Source organism: Ochotona curzoniae, unplaced genomic scaffold (assembly GCF_017591425.1).
Source record: "Ochotona curzoniae isolate NIBS_2020 unplaced genomic scaffold, NIBS_Ocur_1.0 contig_605, whole genome shotgun sequence".
In the NCBI taxonomy this organism is placed as follows: Eukaryota; Metazoa; Chordata; class Mammalia; order Lagomorpha; family Ochotonidae; genus Ochotona; species Ochotona curzoniae.
Window position 1 is genome coordinate 992,981 of NW_024466491.1, and position 17,792 is coordinate 1,010,772.

Here is a 17,792-nt window from a genome sequence, read left to right on the forward strand (position 1 = left end):
TTTATTAATTGCGTTGCATTATGGGACACAGTGTTATGGGCACTGGGATTCCCCCCACCCCTCCCCGAACCCTCTCCCCATGGTGGATTTCTCCACCTTGCTGCATTAGCACAGTTCAAATTCAGTTGAGGTTCTTTCATTGGAAGTATTTACCAAGCATAAAGTCCAGCATCTTATTATCCTAGCGGGTTCAACGATTTCTTGGTGAGACCATCTCTGGTCTGAAGGTAAAGCCGGCAAAGTATCATCCCAATCAATTAAAAGCCCCGACATAACATCATCAACAATTTACAACCTTATGGCATTAATTGACATGGTATTGATTAACAATATGTTAATAGGAAAATGCAGGTTCTTAACTACATCCTGTGACTTCTTCATAGGCATTTCAATTTTTGGATTATATTCAACCAGATTCCATACACCTCAAAATGGCTATAGACTACTATTTAGCTGTCTCGTCTATTTTTATTTCAGTATTTAGCTGTTTATAGTATTGAAGCATGATTTTGCTGAACTTAGTTATTTTTCGATGATCTGAACTGGCTTATAACTCTAGCAAGATATGTGTCATCAGTTTAGGTACAGAAAAAATTTTTTTGGAGGGGTGTGCAGAGAAATCCCCAATACCCCAGTGAGGCGTAACTAATCTTTGTGTCCCACCTAGTGAGGTATAAGTGAATCCACTCTGACCCTTTCATGTCTGATTCTAAGCTTTCCTTGTTATTGTCTGTCCACTGAATCTCACTCCTGACTAGAATCGTATCAAGCGGGTCTCATACAAGGAGACGGCACAGCAGTGGTTAGCAAAGGGCCTGGAAAGTTGGCTGGAGGGAAGGATGGGCAGAGGCTGGCCAATGGGCATGAAGTCATAGCTGGACATGAGGACTAAGTTCTAGTGTCTACTGTTCAGTTGATTGACTACAGTCAATCAGTTCAGTTGATTGACCACAGTCAACAATGAACTCTGCATTTCCAGATAGCCAGAAGAGAGAGAATTCCAAAGATTCCAAGTGGAAGGGATGATCAGTGTTTAGGGTGCTGGAAAAGTTAATGATCAGATCATGAGACCGACACATACCCACACCCAAACCTTGCATCCTCCCAGTAAACTGTAGGATAAAGATGAAAATCTACAAATAAGTGCATCTCCTCTACCTGACAAGTACCTAATGCTGAGGAACTGAATGATATGTTTTCATTAGTCCTATTATTTCTTGTTATTCTCATTAAAGGGTTTTTTTTAAAGCATTGAATTATCAATTAAATGACTATGTGAAAGGAAGATAAATGTTCCATGTGCTGTTTCAATCCCAAAGCCAGCAGTGGCCAAATTGGGCAAAGCTGGAAGCAAGAGCCCAGAACCCGGTCGGTCTGCCAGGTGAGGGGCAGGGACCCAGCCACTCAAACCATCACCTGCTTCCTCTGACCGTGTGTCGCAGTAGGCCCGGGATTAGAACCAGGGTCTGGACTTAACCCCAGGGACTTCACTGTGAGTGGTGGACATCCCAATGACGTCTTCTTGGCTGCACCAAGAAGCCACTGCGATTTTTCCTCTTCTCAAAGACCATGCTTTGCAGACAGACCTTGGAGAAACAGTTAACTTTAGAAAAATAAACATCAAGGGGAGATGTGCCCACTGGGAAGCAGAATTCACAAAGCAGGAAGAATCTGGCGTCATTTCACATTATTCCTAATTTCGTCTCCGGGGAACACAGAACCAGCAGGGACATCCCTTTCTGCATGGAACAGCGATCCCATAGGATAAATGGGGTACCCGGGGGAGGGCTCACAATGACAGAGATGTACCTGATAAGCAGAGGTGGAGAGCTGTGAACACCGCCTGGCTTCTCTGTCTCTAAAAGTGTGTACCGCACAGCTGGAAAGTGGAGTGAGATGCTCTGGTGGTTCTGAGTCCTTTATCACCCCCCACTATCTTTCCAGGAAACAACCTCGGTCTCTGTCATCAGCCACCCAGACACGAATCTCACTTCCTTCCAGGAAGCCCATCCCGGTGAGTCTGAGAACCCAGTGGACACTGCAGGAAAGTCTCAGAAAGGGAGCTGAGGACACTCAGCTGCAGTCCCCAGGTGGCCAGGCCAGTCCACGACCCATAAAAAGTTAGAGTGTGTATGAGTCAGCTTCATTCAGCATGCGCTGTATTTGCTTGTGGTGCCAAAGCACGGAAGCGAACATTGCAACCAGTCACTCAGAGCTCACGGCAGACAATGCAAGGAATCTGTGGGTGTGCTGGCAGAACTAGGACGCCAGCGCGTTAAGGATGAAAAAGAAGGGAAAGGCAGGGTGGCAACTCTCAAGGGATACAGATAAAAAAGGCAGCATATTTTCTGTTGTAAAAGATCGTACCTGCTCTGTTCTCACTTTTTTTGAAAATGAGAGAGAGAGAGACTACTAGCTCATTCACCCAAATGTCAGTGTGGGGGGGTGGGGAAGAGAGAGAGAGAGAGAGAGAGAGAGAGAGAGAGAGAGAGAGAGAGAGAGAGAGAGAAGAGATATTGTCTGCTGGCTCACTTTCCCAAGTATCAGCGACAGTAAGTAACAGCTCCAGACCAGAGCCTGCAGTTGGGAGTTCCGTCCAGGTCTCGCATATGGATAGCAAAAACCAGATTTCCTAACCCACTCCCTGCACCTTCCCCAGGCAGAAGGACAGAGCCTGGACATGAAATCTGGCCAGCGAGAAGAAGAAAACACGGTTCAATGAACAGAGTCTCAGAAACGGAGTCAGAGCCGCCCCAGAATACTGATATCACGTTATGACAGCACAGCGTGGATTCTATACATCAGCAGTGTGAATGGTGACTTGCAAAACACAATCAGGTTTTTATGTTTCCATTCTAGTTGTCACTTTGATCACATGGAACCAGGAAATGAAACCCATCTGTCAAAACTATTTCTCCTGGGATTCACTAAGGACCCAGCCCTGCAGTCTCTCATCTTTGGGCTGTTCCTCTCCATGTACCTGGTCACTGTCAGTGGGAACCTGCTCATCGTCCTGGCCATCCTCTCTGACCCACACCTCCACACGCCCATGTACTTCTTCCTTTCCAACCTGTCCTTGGTCGACGTCTGCTTCACCTCCACTACCGTCCCCAAGATGCTGGTGAACATCCAGATGCAGAGCAGAGCCATCAGCTATGCAGGCTGCATCACACAGATGTTCTTCTTCCTTCTTTTCATTGGATTGGACAACTGCCTCCTGGTTGTGATGGCCTATGACCGCTTTGTGGCCATCTGTCACCCCCTGCACTACACGGTCATCATGAACCCTCGGCTCTGTGTGCAGCTGCTTCTTGTCTGCTGGACCATTAGTCTCCTGCACGCCTTGTTGCACAGCTTAATGCTTTTACGGCTGTCTTTCTACACAGACATAGAAATCCCACACTTCTTCTGTGAGCTGGACCAGGTGGTCCACAGAGCCTGTTCTGACACCTTTCTCAATGACCTGACGATCTATGGTGCGTCTGTGCTGATGGGATGTGGGTCCCTGGCTGGGATCCTGTACTCTTACTCTAAGATCGTCTCTGCCATCCGTGCCATCACCTCAGCTCAGGGCAAGTATAAAGCCTTTTCCACCTGTGCCTCTCACCTCTCGGTCGTCTCCTTGTTTTATGGCACAGAACTGGGCGTGTACCTCAGTTCAGCTGCTGCCCACAATTCACACTCGACAGCCACAGCCTCGGTGATGTACACAGTGGTGACCCCCATGCTGAACCCCTTCATCTACAGTCTGAGGAATGAAGACATCAAGAGGGCTCTGAAAGGAACTTTTGGGTGGAAGCCATCAACAGACCAGGTCTCTTAGGGCTGCAGAAGTGCCAAAGATTGCAAGAATCAAAACTTCAGAGCCAGAAACCCTTACTAGAGGATCCACTTTCTTTCTTTCTTTTTTTTTTAAAGATTTTATTTTATTTTTATTGGAAAGGTGGATATACAGAGAGGAGAGGCAGAGAGGAAGATCTTCCATCCGATGATTCACTTCCCAAATGGCCACAACGGCTGGATCTGAGCCAATCCGAAGCCAGGAGCCTCTTCCAGGTCTCCCACGCAGGTGCAGGGTCCCAAGGCTTTGGGCTGTCCTTGACTGCTTTCCCGGGCCACAGGCAGGGAGTTGGATGGGAAGCGGGGCTGCCGGGATTAGAACCGGCGCCCACATGGGATCCCAGGCGTGCAAGGTGAGGACCTTAACCACTTGCGCCATCGCGCTGGGCCCAGGATCCACTTTCGAAAGCACAATTGTCTCCTCTTTTATCCTAGATTTCCCATTATGTTGATTTCAAACTCTCGGTACCATTCAAGGACCTCCCTAACCTTTCTCCATTCTCTCCCGCTGACATTTTCCCCAAATCACTTCCTAACATTGAATCAGAACTATTTGGAAACTCCCATTTGGCTTGTGGCACACGCCTCCCTTCTTGTCTGTTGTACTGAGTAGCGCCTTGTAACTGAAAAATCAGCCGTGTGTTAGCAATACTCCTAATGTCAGCATAAACATAAGAAATGTGAGCTCATTTCTAGGACTTGCAGCACACGAACATCTAAAGCCATTTTACTGAATGACCCTGATCCCCTTGTCTTTTGTTACTTCCATGCCTTGTCCTAATCATGTGGGGTGTAATGCATTTGTGTGTTTGATGTCTCGTCATTATGTTTGAGTCTCAATTTCTGGGCCCTGGATCTATTTCAGGTCCTTGTACACCTTGGCCATCCCAGATGCCATAGGAGCAGATTTCCACCCTTTTAAAGTTTTTTTTTCCCCCATTGGAAACGCACATTTATAGAAAGAAGGATCTACAGAAAGAAAGATCTTCCATCAGCTGCTTCACTTCCAAGTGGCCGCAACGGCCAGACCTGAGCCCATCCAAAGCCAAGAGCCAGGAGCCAGGAGCCTTCTCGGGTCTCCCACACAGTTGCAGGGTCCCAAGGCTTTGGGCTGTCCTCTACTGCTTTCTCAGGATACAAATATGGAGCTGCGTGGAAATTGGGACATCCAGGACAGGAACTTGTGCCTGTATGGGATCCTAGTGGATGCGAGGTGATGGTGCAGGCACTAGGATCTCATGCCAGGTCCTGATGTATTCTAGCTACGACATAAATTTGTTTTGTTGGACTGGACTATGTTGGTATGTATAACACTCTTGTGTTACACAAAATTTCAAGCAAAACGGTAAGATTTCATTGTCTTTTTTGATGGCTGTGTGGCCTTGCATCATATATGCATACCACATACATGGTTGACGGGAATCTTCGTTAGTATAGCCATCACTCGTGCTCTTTGAACTTCGTGAGGGTTAAGTGTACAGAATTGAGATGTCCGCAAGCCTCAGGGTACAGCTTCTTGATAAACAGCATCCTATGACACTATCCAATGTTCTCCTTCTTAGTTTAATTGTTTGTGTTTCAGATAACATGCACTCAAGTTTCATTACTCTGGCGTGGGATACCATGTATGTAATCTTAGGGCGGGATGAAACTCCGATCTTTGTCCATCATTCCTATGTTATCCTACTCCCAAACAGCACAGACTTTGGTACCAGAATGTAGTGTGTGAGTACTAAGTTGGGTTTCCTTCGAGTGTATAATCTTGCCCTGGAAACCAAGTGTGCAATCTGCATTCTCAGATATAAGTCATTCCCAAAAAGGAGACTTTTACTCCAAAAATTCTCATCCCTGATTTGACTGATAGTGTCAAAGAGATTTCCTTTAGATGGGTAGGAATCAGAAAACGTGTCCAATAAAGGAAATACAATTTTCCATCCCAGATTGCTGGTGCATGATAGTATTCTGCTCTCCTGTGTCCATGTAGCTTGTGCTGAAAGGGTCTTGTGGTCCAGGGGTAGGAGTCTTGGGTTGGGTGAATGGCTGGTGAAGGTGCTTTTTCTTTGAATATAGTCTTTCTGCACCTGCTTGGAAAGTTCCAGAGAGATCTCTGACCTTGCCGCCTTGCCTGCAATGGAGGACACCACCCTCCCTTTCTGAGTCCGGCACAGCCACTTTGGGAGAGGAATGGAGAAGCTCAGTGGGCCACTTGGACATCAGTCATGCACCTGCCCATTCAGGCGTGACAACATCAACTCTCATAGAACTTGAGCTCTCATCCAGTGTGTCAGGATCTCACATGTTCTTGCTCCAATGTGTGTGTTTCTCTAATGTTTCTGATTCCCCCAAAGACTTCCAACATGTCCCGTCTTTGTAATAGAAGAGTAGAAGTGAACTTGAGCAACACATCGTTTCTAAACATTATCTTCCGTCATGGAAACGAAGCCACAGTAAGAATCACCAGACTGTGATGACCCTGTTCTGTTCTGATCATTTTGGTTACTGTATATGTTATCCTTTGGTACAAAAAGAACCAACAAACAATAAAAACAAAGTTTGAGATGGTATCTTGTGACAGAGTGGAATGGTCCAATGGAGACTCATGCTGAAGCTCAGCCTCCACCGGTTCTGACGTCAGCTGCGAGTCTTTGGTGATATTTCTGAATTTCGTTTGAGGGTCTCTCTGTGTGGCTGTGGTGACTGTCTTTCAGAATTAGTCTGCTGAGATGTGGTCTCTTCCTCCATGCTGTATTAGACCTGTGACATTGCCATGATATACTCCAGCCAGTGTCAGTGCTGCTCCCAGGTCCTTGGATGCTCCAAGACTGAGCTGACTGAACCGATTTAGTTGAGGATTGGAGGGGCAGATTAAGCAAAAGGAAGGGAGATGCAGACAGAGAGGGAGTTCTCTCTTATATGCTGCTTCACTCCCCAGAAGGTCTCAGTGGCTGAGTGCTGAATCCAGAACCACGAATTCCACCTGTGTCTCCCACATGGGGTGTGGAGTGCTCAGGCTCTTGGATAGAATTCTGCCTGTCTCCCATGTGCACTGGCCAGCAGTTGCACGGAGGCAAAGCGGCTGGGACTTGAACCGGTGCTGCAATGTGGGGGGGGGGGGCAATGTCACAATGCAAGCCCCCAAAAACCTGTCATCGAATTTCACTTTTACTTGAACTTTCTGAAGTACCTCTGTGTGTGTGTGTGTGTGTGTGTGTGTGTGTGTGTGTGTGTGTAATACTTTTGGCTTTTAGCTCCTGTTGAGTTTTGATTAAACTTGGCAGATGCAACCGCAAAGATATCATCGTACCTACCCTCCCTTCCTTCCCTAACTCAATTCCCCTCATTCTTTCCGTCCTTTATTCCTCAATTTTTGAAAAATTACTTTCTCACTCTCCTGGATAGTCACAACTTAGTATACCAACAACCATCTTATTCGACAAATAAAAAAATTAGAGAATTCAACGTTGCCTGGAAGCAGAAGCAGGAATCAAACCCTAAGCAATTCTTTCTATTTATTATTTTTGTATTCATTATTTTTTATTATTATGTTATGATACAGTTCCATAGGCTTTGAGGTTTCCCATCTCATCTCACAAATCCCCCACCCCGATTTCCCCTAAACTATTACAATAGCATAGTCCCTCAAAAATTCATAAGTCCATCATTCTGCTATTCAATCATATCCTAATAGCGTAAGGTTGGACAATGGCACACGGTGCAGCATCCTATTTTCAAGATACATGGAACAGCTTGATCGGGAATCAATCCTTCATTTGGAAGTAAGAATTCATGTTGCATCAAAGCTTCAGATCTCAGTATGATAGACATATATACATACTGTGCTGCCTCTTAAATGAAAATCCATAAGATAAAATCAATCACGGGAAGAAAAAGAAGTTCTGACTTTGCAGGCACCATATGTGATGCCATATGGGTACCGGTTCTAATCCCAGCAGCCATGCTTGAATCCAGCTCCCTGCCTGTGGCCTGGGAAAGCAGTCAAGGACGGCCCAAAGCCTTGGGACCCTGCACTCGCGTGGGAGACCCGGAAGAAGCTCCTGGCTCCTGGTGTTGGATTGGCTCAGCTCTGACCATTGCAGTCACTTGGGAAATAAATCATCGGACAGAAGATCTTCCTCTCTGCCTCTCCTCTTCTCCGTATATCTGACCTTCCAATAAGAATTAATAAATCTTTTTAAATATAGTATCCAATATAAGTATTGAGAAGCGTATAACTCTAATTAGTTTGAAATATGGAATAAATTATTGTAAGCTGAATTTTAAAATAGGAAGCACAATATATTACTCGCAGGCTTAGTGCACCACTAACCATTATATTCAACAACTAACAAATTAAAGAAATCAGTTTCCCAGGAGTAGAAACAGCAATCAAATCTCAAGAAGCTCTTTCCATTCCTACATTATTTTTGTGTGCAATATTAACTATGACATACTAGGAGAAACACATAATTATCTGGGGAACTGGCTTGTCTCACTAAGCAAAACATTGCAAAGTGAGGAATTAAATGGCAGCTATTTGCGATTGCCGCAGAGCAGGAGAAAGAGAGGGAGGATTCACTTGAGTCCATCATGGTCTCTTGGGAAACACCTGCAAGAACACGGCGCTGTGTCCTGGCCAGAGTCCCTCAGGGCCAGCAGGTGCTTAGAGGCCAGGGAGCTGCCTAATGAGCAGGTGCCGGGAGCTGTAAGGAGCTCCTCTGCTGTGGTCCCTCAGACTGTGCAGCCTCGGGCTAGAAGCAGCCTGCTTGTGGCATTTGGGGTCCTGAGTCTGGCTCAGGGACGAGAGCTTCCCTCCTTCTCTCTGCTGTGCCTGGGACAGAGCTTCAGTCTGCAGCATCCAGCTTCCAGGGAGGAATGTGGGCATCCATACAGACACTTTAGTCATAAAGTTCCCAGGCAGGTGAGCCTGGCAGACATAGCAGGAGGGGTCCCAGGCTGTGGACACAGAGAGCTTTCCCTGGGTTTAAGCAAGAACTGGTCCAACATAGCTAGTACCCTAGACAGCTATGGGATTGTTGACTGCAATACTTGCCTAATGAATGCATTTATTCATGATAATCAAAGGGCAGGAAATTGCTGGTTCTCCTAGGGCAATGGTGATTGCTGATTTAGAAATGCGGGCAAGAAAAGATCCATTCTAATAGACAATCAGAGGCATAAGTTGCTGAGTGTGCACATAAGCCAACTTTGCAGCCTCTGGAGATCTGGGGAAGCAGAGGAGGAGTTTTCTATGTGGAGGGACATGTGGTGGATGGAGTGAGGTTTTATCAATTTTGCAGGTTGAAGTCACCTGGTCGTCCAACACTTGAAACCAATTAGAGAAGGGGTGATCACAAGTCCTGGCCCTGGAATAGCTCCTACAGACTGAGTCACCACCCTGCCCATTTGGGTTGTTTAGAGGAGGTGTAACTGACTGTCCCATTATTGACAGGAAAGGGCCAGGAGAGGGGACGTGTCTTCACGGAAATCCAGCTGCTGGAACACACAGGTCTCAGGGTCTTCTGTCTTCTCTCACTGCGCTCTCACATAACTCAGTGTTATCTTAATGATGCAGTAAGAACAGCTCTATCAAAGACACCTGCTTCGGAGTCATTACATCACCTGTGAGTTGGATACACTCAAGGCTTTCCTGTCCCTCTCATTTTCTGCTGCAATTTCAGCACTTTCCTGGTGTGCTGTCAGGTGAGAGACTTTCATTCCTGTCCTTACTGCCTTCTGATCTACAAAGATTGGCCGTTGTGATGGCTCCTTTTCTGCCATGGAATCAGTTGAGGTGTACTTGAATGTACTTTGGGGCAAATAATAATACATTTGGAAGGTATGCTATTGTGTTCCATAATGTCTGGTGAAAAAATATCTGAATCCAAACTCAAGAAAGGTCATCAAAATTGGAAAACTATTTTACAACATGGATTCACAACAATAAGGGAATTTGTTGGCTGTGTTTTCCAAGACATTGTCACGGACCCTCTTGGTGAATTTTAGGAGACTCATGAAAACCTGTAGTTTTCTGATGTCAAAACCGATTCTCGGTTTTAAACCCAATGTCATTAAATCAGCAAAAGTTTGGTTCTGCAAACTGAGTGTCAGTAAGTCAGATTTATATATATGTCCAACCTGCTCCCTGTGGAGTTTTTCTTATCCTGTGACACCCATTGGGATTCCTTATCGCCAACATTCCTGAATCATTTACTCAAAGCCAAACCACTTTCCGTTGCACCATGTGGCTAAAAGTCATCTTATCATTCATAATCAAAATTGAATCCCAGGATTTCGTAAGGAACATGAAACCATATATCATACACTGCTTCTCCTGCCTTTTTAAAAATGCACTTAATTGGAAAAACCAGTGGTGCATTTGTAATTACTAAAGGATAGATATTTATCAAGATGTCGAAGAGCCACTTGACATGTGGTTCTTTAAATGTGAGACATGCTTGATCCTTTAGGAAAGGTCTGAGGGTGGGAAGAAATTCTTGCTCATTGATCCCTCTGGGAATGACTCATGGGAACTGAGCCATCTCCAAATGTGGGAGCCAGATTCTAAATGGAAAAACATGAATTCTGGCTTTCTGCTCTGTTGGTTAAATCTTCTTTGTATGATTCAGGTTAAACTATTGGTTCCTGGTAGTGACATGTACCACAAGACACTGAGCAACCAAACCCAGCTTTCAGAATTCCTTCTCCTGGGAATCTCAGAGGACCCAGCCCTGCAGCCTCTCATCTTTGGCCTGTTCCTCTCCATGTACCTGGTCACTGTCAGTGGGAACCTGCTCATCGCCCTGGCCATCCTCTCAAACCCACACCTCCACACACCCATGTACTTCTTCCTCGCCAACCTGTCCATGGTGGACGTCTTCTACACCACCACCAACATCCCCAAGATGCTGGTGAACATTCAGACGCAGAGCAGAGCCATCAGCTATGCAGGCTGCATCACACAGACGTTCTTCTTCCTGCTGTTTGGAAGTCTGGATAATTTTCTCCTGGTTGTGATGGCCTATGACCGTTATGTGGCCATCTGCCATCCCCTGCACTACACGGTCATCATGACCCCCAGTCTCTGTGTACAGCTGGTTCTGATGTGCTGGACCATCGGTGTACTGAATGCCATGTTACACAGCTTACTGGTGCTGAGGCTGAGCTTCTGCACACACGGGGAAATCCATCACTTCTTCTGTGAGTTGAATCAGGTGGTCCACAGTGCCTGCTCTAACACTTTTCTTAATGACCTCATGATGTATCTTGCAGCAGTGCTGCTGGTGGGAGGTCCTCTGGCTGGGATCCTGTACTCTTACTCTCAGATTGCCTCCTCCATCCGTGCCATCTCCTCAGCTCAGGGCAAGTATAAAGCCTTTTCCACCTGTGCCTCTCACCTCTCTGCCGTCTCCCTATTTTATGGCACACTTCTAGGTGTGTACCTCAGTGCCAGTGCTGCCCCAAGTTCAGCCTCAACCGCAGCAGCCTCGGTGATGTACACAGTGGTAACTCCCATGCTGAACCCCTTCATCTACAGCCTGAGGAATGCAGACATCAAGAAGGCTCTGAAAAGATCTTTGGGCTGGAAATCATGAACAGCCCAATGTCTTGTGGCTAAAGAAGTGCTAAACACTCCAGAGATCAAATGCCTCCGTTTCAAGAAATCTTATTCTCTAAGTTCAGCTTGTGAAAATAGAACAGATTCTTTCTTCTTGTTCACTGGAGTTCGCACTGCTCTGATTTCAACCTCCCTGTAAAATGTATGCGTCTCATTTTTTTGTTTCAACTGTCTTCAGTATATGACAAGTTTCTCTTGGATATTTTCATTCTTTCCCTCAAAACATCCTCAGTGATTGGACGTGAACTAGAATAACGGGCCTTTGAAATAAACTCTCCCTAGTGTCATATATGAAATTGAGTGGTATTTATTTTTACTGAGAAGTAGTCGCGTGGAGTCCAAAGTTGGACCCCATGTGATAACTAGGTCATTTATATAATCTATAGGACAGGAACCTTTGAGACCTCAATTTTCTGCCTTACATGCGTCACTCCCATGCCTTTCCCTAATATAAATTCTTCGCTGATGATGGGATTAAATATTGGAATGTGTGCTTTCTCACTGGGTCTTACACCTGTGTTTAGGTTGCAGTTCCATTTCAGTTCCCTGGGCCAGTGTCCATCATAGTCACGGCAAACATACTCTGCTCCATTTCCTTTGGGTGGACCTGTTTATCTTCTGTACGATTTTGAAATGCTATCATCATGGACAGAGTTCTGGTATCAGACCAAGAGCAGAGTTGCAGCTGTGAAATAAATGCACAGGAGAGTTTGTGTGGGTGCACCTGCTGTGTATTTTGGTTGTTCTCAGTAATGATACGCGGGATGTCATTTTTCTACTGTCATTTTGAGAGGTATTATCATTTGGAAAACTGACTCAAGAATGCATGTATTTGTTATAAATGCATATTCATGTACAACTATCTCCCAAAGAAGTTTAATTTTGAAGTATGAAAAAGGTCAAAATGTGTGAGAGGTATTCCTTGGAGATCACAAATCTAGCATCTACCATGTATGTGGTCATCTCTGAGCTGTATATGTTATAATATAACCCACGCTTAAAAATCACCTTAATACATGAAAAATGTATTTCCACCAAATTCATTCTCTACAAATATTCCACACCTTTCCACAAGCTTAACTAATACACCCAACTTTTCTATTCCTCTTGCACTGCTACAAATTCTTACAATATCTTAGGCTAAAACCATTCTTTTTTTTTCTCAAAAGCACTTATGCTCATATTTCTTTAGTTCCTCCACAGAACACACATTCCTGATCATGTCCTTTTTTATTTCTCACTGGTGATCCCGTGTCATTTAGAATCTAAGTCCTTCAAAAATGGATTGTGTAGTTCAGAATTTGTAGGTATTGCAAAATACAACTCCTATGAACAAACCAAATGTATTAAATTGATGCCATAAAAAAGATTCCAAAGTATATAAAAATGTATCTTCTTTAAAAATGATGAAGGCATACAAATATAGCAACTATTTTATGGGACATTCACATTTCGTGGAACAAAAGAATTTATGATGGTGAAGAGTCATTTATGAGTCGTTATGTCACTTAAAGTTCTGTAATTCCTTGCTTTTTATGCTTGAGTTGCTCATGGAGCTTGTGTGAGACTTTGAGCCATCCTGGTTAGAAGTCGTCACTTCAAGCTGTTTCCCCGGGACCCACTTTAATAGCAGGTGATCGTGCCCTCCACCTGCACAAGAAACCCAAAGTTAAAAATGGGAGTGCTCTCCTGAGCAGAACACAACAGAGCTTGACCTTGTCTGAGCGCAAAGAACAGTTAGTAAGCTTTATTCTATTTGTCCCAGCTTCATAAATATGAATTTCCACTGGAGGAATTCAGCCATCGTTTCAACAGAACTCAACGAAGAAGACGGCAGTGTTTGCTTTCAGAGAATATGTGAGTTGTTCTGTTTATTTTAATCCAGGAAATACATTTTTTCCCCAAAGAACACACACACACACACACACACACACGTATTTCCTTTTAACTCTTTGTAGCTTTTGATTAAATTGGGCAAATACGATTGCCAAGACACCATTCTGCTTTCCCTCCCTTCTTTCCCTAGCTCAATTCCCCTCATGCCTTACTTTTTGAAAAACGTATTCTCACTTCCTTTATGGTCACAGCTTAGTGCAACATGAACCATCCTATCCAACAAGTAAAAAAAAAAAAAAAACTAGAGAATTCAGAATTTCCCAGGAGTAGAAACAACCATCAAGTCTCAAGATGCTCTTTCCATAAAGATCATTTTGTTTTTATTTCTCTTTTTGTTGTTATTTTATGATGCACTTGCATCGGCTCTGGGATTATGCCTCATCCCTCACAAATCCATCTGCCCCCTGATTTCCCCAACAGTCATAAGTCCATCATTCGGGTATTTCATCCTATCCTTGCATTGCAGGCATAGCCAACGGCAGAGAGCCCAGCATCCTGCTGTCAAGATCTATTTAACAATTTCATTGGGAATGCATCATTGATCTGGAAGTAGGGATGCATTCAAAATCAACCACAGGAGGAAATAGGAAAGCTACCACAAGTTTAAGTTCTAGAAGTTTTCTACAAGACTGGCATTTTAGCACTGTTGGGTGTGCACCTATTTTCTTTGATTTCCATTTGACCCGTCCCATGCTATGAGTTATATTTAAGACACCCAAATACATTTAACTTCCTGAGGGTCAAGTTGACATATGCCCTATGTTTAGTAAAGAAAAAAAAAAAAGCACATCAAGAAGTGTGATACTTGGTTGAGGAAATCCATGAGGAATGGTTAGACTTTCTCAAACTGGTTGGTGAAAGCTTAGAGAAGACATTTTATTAGATCACGGATCCATTTACATTCTCTCTACCATAATTCAGTACTAGCTACATAATTAGGCAGAAGCACAAATAAGTCCATAATGTAGGTATATGGAGGACCATGTGGCTAGATATTTAAAGTGAGGGTTTGTTAAGGGTTCATGCAGTATTGGTTAGTCTTTAATAAGTTGCAATGAAAACTTTTTAAATATTTTCAAACAAAATAATTGGATCGTATAAGAATTTATTTTTGTGTTAATTTTTTTTGCTTTTTTACATTAATTTATTTTGAATAACAGAAAATATTTTGACTTTTTTAGGGTATATAATATAATTAAAATGTGTGAATAATGTGTAACAATTAATCACATTAATTGCATTTTTGTCTCCCTAAATATTATCATATGTAAGTATTGAGAAGTGTATACCACTAATTATTTTGAAATATATAATAAATCATTCTGTTATAGCTAAAATATTGACTACAACACACGAGTCACAGGCTTAGGGAAGCACTAACCATCAAATTCAACAAGCAAAAGCTTAGAGAAATCAGTTTCCCAGGAGCAGAAACAACAAACAAATCTCAAGATGCTCTTTCCATTTCTACATTATTTTTGTGTTCAATATTAACTATGACATACTAGGAGAAACACATAATTATCTGGGGAACTGGCTTGTCTCACTAAGCAAAACATTGTAAAGTGAGGAACTAAATGGCAGCTATTTGCGATTGCCGCAGAGCAGGAGAAAGAGAGGGAGGATTCACTTGAGTCCATCAGGGTCTCTTGGGAAACACCTGCAAGAACACGGCGCTGTGCCATGGCCAGAGTCCCTCAGGGCCAGCAGGTGCTTAGAGGTCAGGGAGCTGCCTAATGAGCAGGTGCCAGGAGTTGTAAGTGGGTCCTCTGCTGTGTTCCCTCGGACTGTGCAGCCTCGGGCTAGAAGCAGCCTGCTTGTGGCATTTGGGGTCCTGAGTCAGGCTCAGGGACCGGTGCTTCCCTCCTTCTCTCTGCTGTGCCTGGGACAGAGCTTCAGTCTCCAGCATCCAGCATCCAGCATCCAGGGAGGAACGTGGGCATCCATACAGACACTTTCCTCCTGGAGCTGCCAGGGAGGTGAGCCTGGCAGACACTGCAAGAGGGTTCGCAGACTATGGACACAGACAGCTTTCCTTGCGGTTAACCTAGAATTGGACTAACCTAGCTGACACCTGGGATAGGTCTGGGGTTGCTGACTGCTGTCCTGAACTATTGAATGCATTTATTCGTGATTATCAAAGGGCAGGGAAATGTTGGATCTCCTTGGGCGATAACCATTACTGATGAAATGAGGGCAAGAAAAGATCCATTCTAATAAAAAAAAAATCATAAGCGTAAACTGCCTAGAATACATGAAGCTGACTTTGTAGCATTTGGACCTTTGTGGGAGGAGAGAACGAATTTTCAACGTGGAGGGACACGTGGTGGAGTGAGGTCGTACCAGCTTGGCAGTGTGAAGGAGCCTGGTTGGTCACCACTCAATACGGGTTAGAGAAGAGGGGATAAACACTCCTGGCCCTGGAACAGCCTCTGCAGACTGAGTCACCACCCTGCCCATTCAGGTGGTGAAGAGTTGCTGTAACTGACTGTCCCATTATTGACAGGAAAAGACCAGGAGAGGGGAAATGTCTGCATGACAATCCTGATAGCAGCAGCTGCTGGAACACACAGGTCTCAGGGTCTTCTGTCTTCTCTCACTGCGCTCTCACATAACTCAATGTTATCTTAATGATGCAGTAAGAACAGCTCTATCAAAGACACCTGCTCGACAGTTATTGCATCACCTGTGGGTTGGATCCACTCAAGTTTTTCCAACTATTTGCACGTTCTACAACTTCATCAATTTCGTGGTGTGCTGTTGGGTGAGACAGTTCTGTTCTTGCCTTTTCTTCAGAGTTGTTCATTTAGTTAGCATGGGGTATCAACTTGACAGACAGGAGAGCCATACAGAAGGATATCCATCCACTGTTTCACTCACCAAGTGGCCGCAACGGTCAGAGCTGAGCTAATCCAAAGCCAGGAGCCAAGGAGCTTCTTCTGGTTATCCCACTCAAGTGCAGGGTCCCAAGGCTTTACGCCAACCTCTGCTGCTTTCCCAGGCCACTAGCTTGCAGCTGCATGGGAAGTGAAGCAGCCAGGACACAAACTGGTACCCATATGGCACCGTGGTGCATGCAAGGCATGGTCTTTAGCCGCTAAGCTACCGTGCCGGGCACTGTACTTGTCTTTTTTTCATCTCCTGACCTACCAAGACTGATCACTGTAACAGCAGCTGTTCTTCCGTGGAATCCTTTCATATGTACTTGGAATGTGCTTCAGTGCAATGAAAAATGTGTTTAAAATGTTGCTTGCTCTGAAAGAATCGTAACGTGTAACTTTTGAGCTCAGCAAAATTTGGAGAACTCCCTATTTTGCAAATTGTATGAACAAAAATGACTGCACCCGTATTTGAGGCTTTAGGGAAGGACTTGGAGTGGAAATGAATTTTTGATCAGTAATCCCATGAGGACTTAACCAAAGTAGAAACAGAGTTGCATGCTCTTCAGGAAAGCATGTATTTTGAATTTCTGCTCTGTTGGTTACTACTTCTTCCTGGTAGTGACATGTACCACATGAAAATAAGAAATCAAACTCAGCTTTCAGAATTCCTTCTCCTGGGATTCTCAGAGGACCCAGCCCTGCAGCCTCTCATCTTTGAGTTATTCCTCTCCATGTACCTGGTCACTGTCAGTGGGAACCTGCTCATCATCCTGGCCATCCTCTCTGACCCACACCTCCACACGCCCATGTACTTCTTCCTCGCCAACCTGTCCATGGTGGACGTCTTCTACACCTCCACCAACATCCCCAAGATGCTGGAGAACATCCAGACGCACAGCAGAGCCATCAGCTATGCAGGCTGCATCACACAGATGTTCTTCTCCATAGTCTTTGCAGGATTGGATGACTTTCTCCTGAGCGTGATGGCCTATGACCGTTATGTGGCCATCTGCCACCCCCTGCACTACACGGTCATCATGAATCCCCGGCTCTGTGTGCAGCTCGTTCTGATGTGCTGGGTCATCAGTGTCCTGGATGGCATCTTACACAGCTTACTGGTGCTGAGGCTGAGCTTCTGCACACACGTGGAAATCCCTCACTTCTTCTGTGAGTTGAATCAGGTCATCCACAGAGCCTGTTCTGACACCTTTCTCAATGACCTCATGATGTATCTTGCAGCTGTGCTGTTGGCAGCAGGTCCTCTGGCTGGGATCCTGTACTCTTACTCCAAGATCGCCTCCTCCATCCGTGCCATCTCGTCAGCTCAGGGCAAGTATAAAGCCTTTTCCACCTGCGCCTCTCACCTCTCTGCCATCTCCCTATTTTATGTCACAGGACTAGGTGTGTACCTCAGTGCCAGTGCTGCCCCAAGTTCAGCCTCAACCGCAGCAGCCTCAGTGATGTACACCGTGGTCACCCCCATGCTGAACCCCTTCATCTACAGCCTGAGGAACACAGACATGAAGAGGGCTCTGAAAAGACTGTTATTCCATAAATAA

General features: G+C 44.8%; 3 protein-coding genes across 3 annotated transcripts; all 3 read left to right on the forward strand.

Annotated features, from left to right (window-relative positions):
• Positions 1 to 2,875: 2,875 nt before the first annotated feature.
• Positions 2,876 to 3,823, forward strand: LOC121162949 (olfactory receptor 7A17-like). The gene has a single exon (XM_040990173.1). The coding sequence runs from the start codon at positions 2,876 to 2,878 to the stop codon at positions 3,821 to 3,823; it is 948 nt and encodes a 315-aa protein (XP_040846107.1).
• A 6,670-nt stretch (positions 3,824 to 10,493) lies between these two features.
• Positions 10,494 to 11,432, forward strand: LOC121162950 (olfactory receptor 7A10-like). Its single transcript, XM_040990174.1, has one exon. The coding sequence runs from the start codon at positions 10,494 to 10,496 to the stop codon at positions 11,430 to 11,432; it is 939 nt and encodes a 312-aa protein (XP_040846108.1).
• A 5,433-nt stretch (positions 11,433 to 16,865) lies between these two features.
• Positions 16,866 to 17,792, forward strand: LOC121162951 (olfactory receptor 7A10-like). The gene has a single exon (XM_040990175.1). The coding sequence runs from the start codon at positions 16,866 to 16,868 to the stop codon at positions 17,790 to 17,792; it is 927 nt and encodes a 308-aa protein (XP_040846109.1).

Excerpts from the sequence above, each read along its gene's own strand:
- LOC121162949 (XM_040990173.1), top strand. The coding sequence starts at position 2,876 with ATGGAACCAGGAAATGAAACCCATCTGTCAAAACTATTTCTCCTGGGA.
- LOC121162950 (XM_040990174.1), top strand. The coding sequence starts at position 10,494 with ATGTACCACAAGACACTGAGCAACCAAACCCAGCTTTCAGAATTCCTT.
- LOC121162951 (XM_040990175.1), top strand. The coding sequence starts at position 16,866 with ATGAAAATAAGAAATCAAACTCAGCTTTCAGAATTCCTTCTCCTGGGA.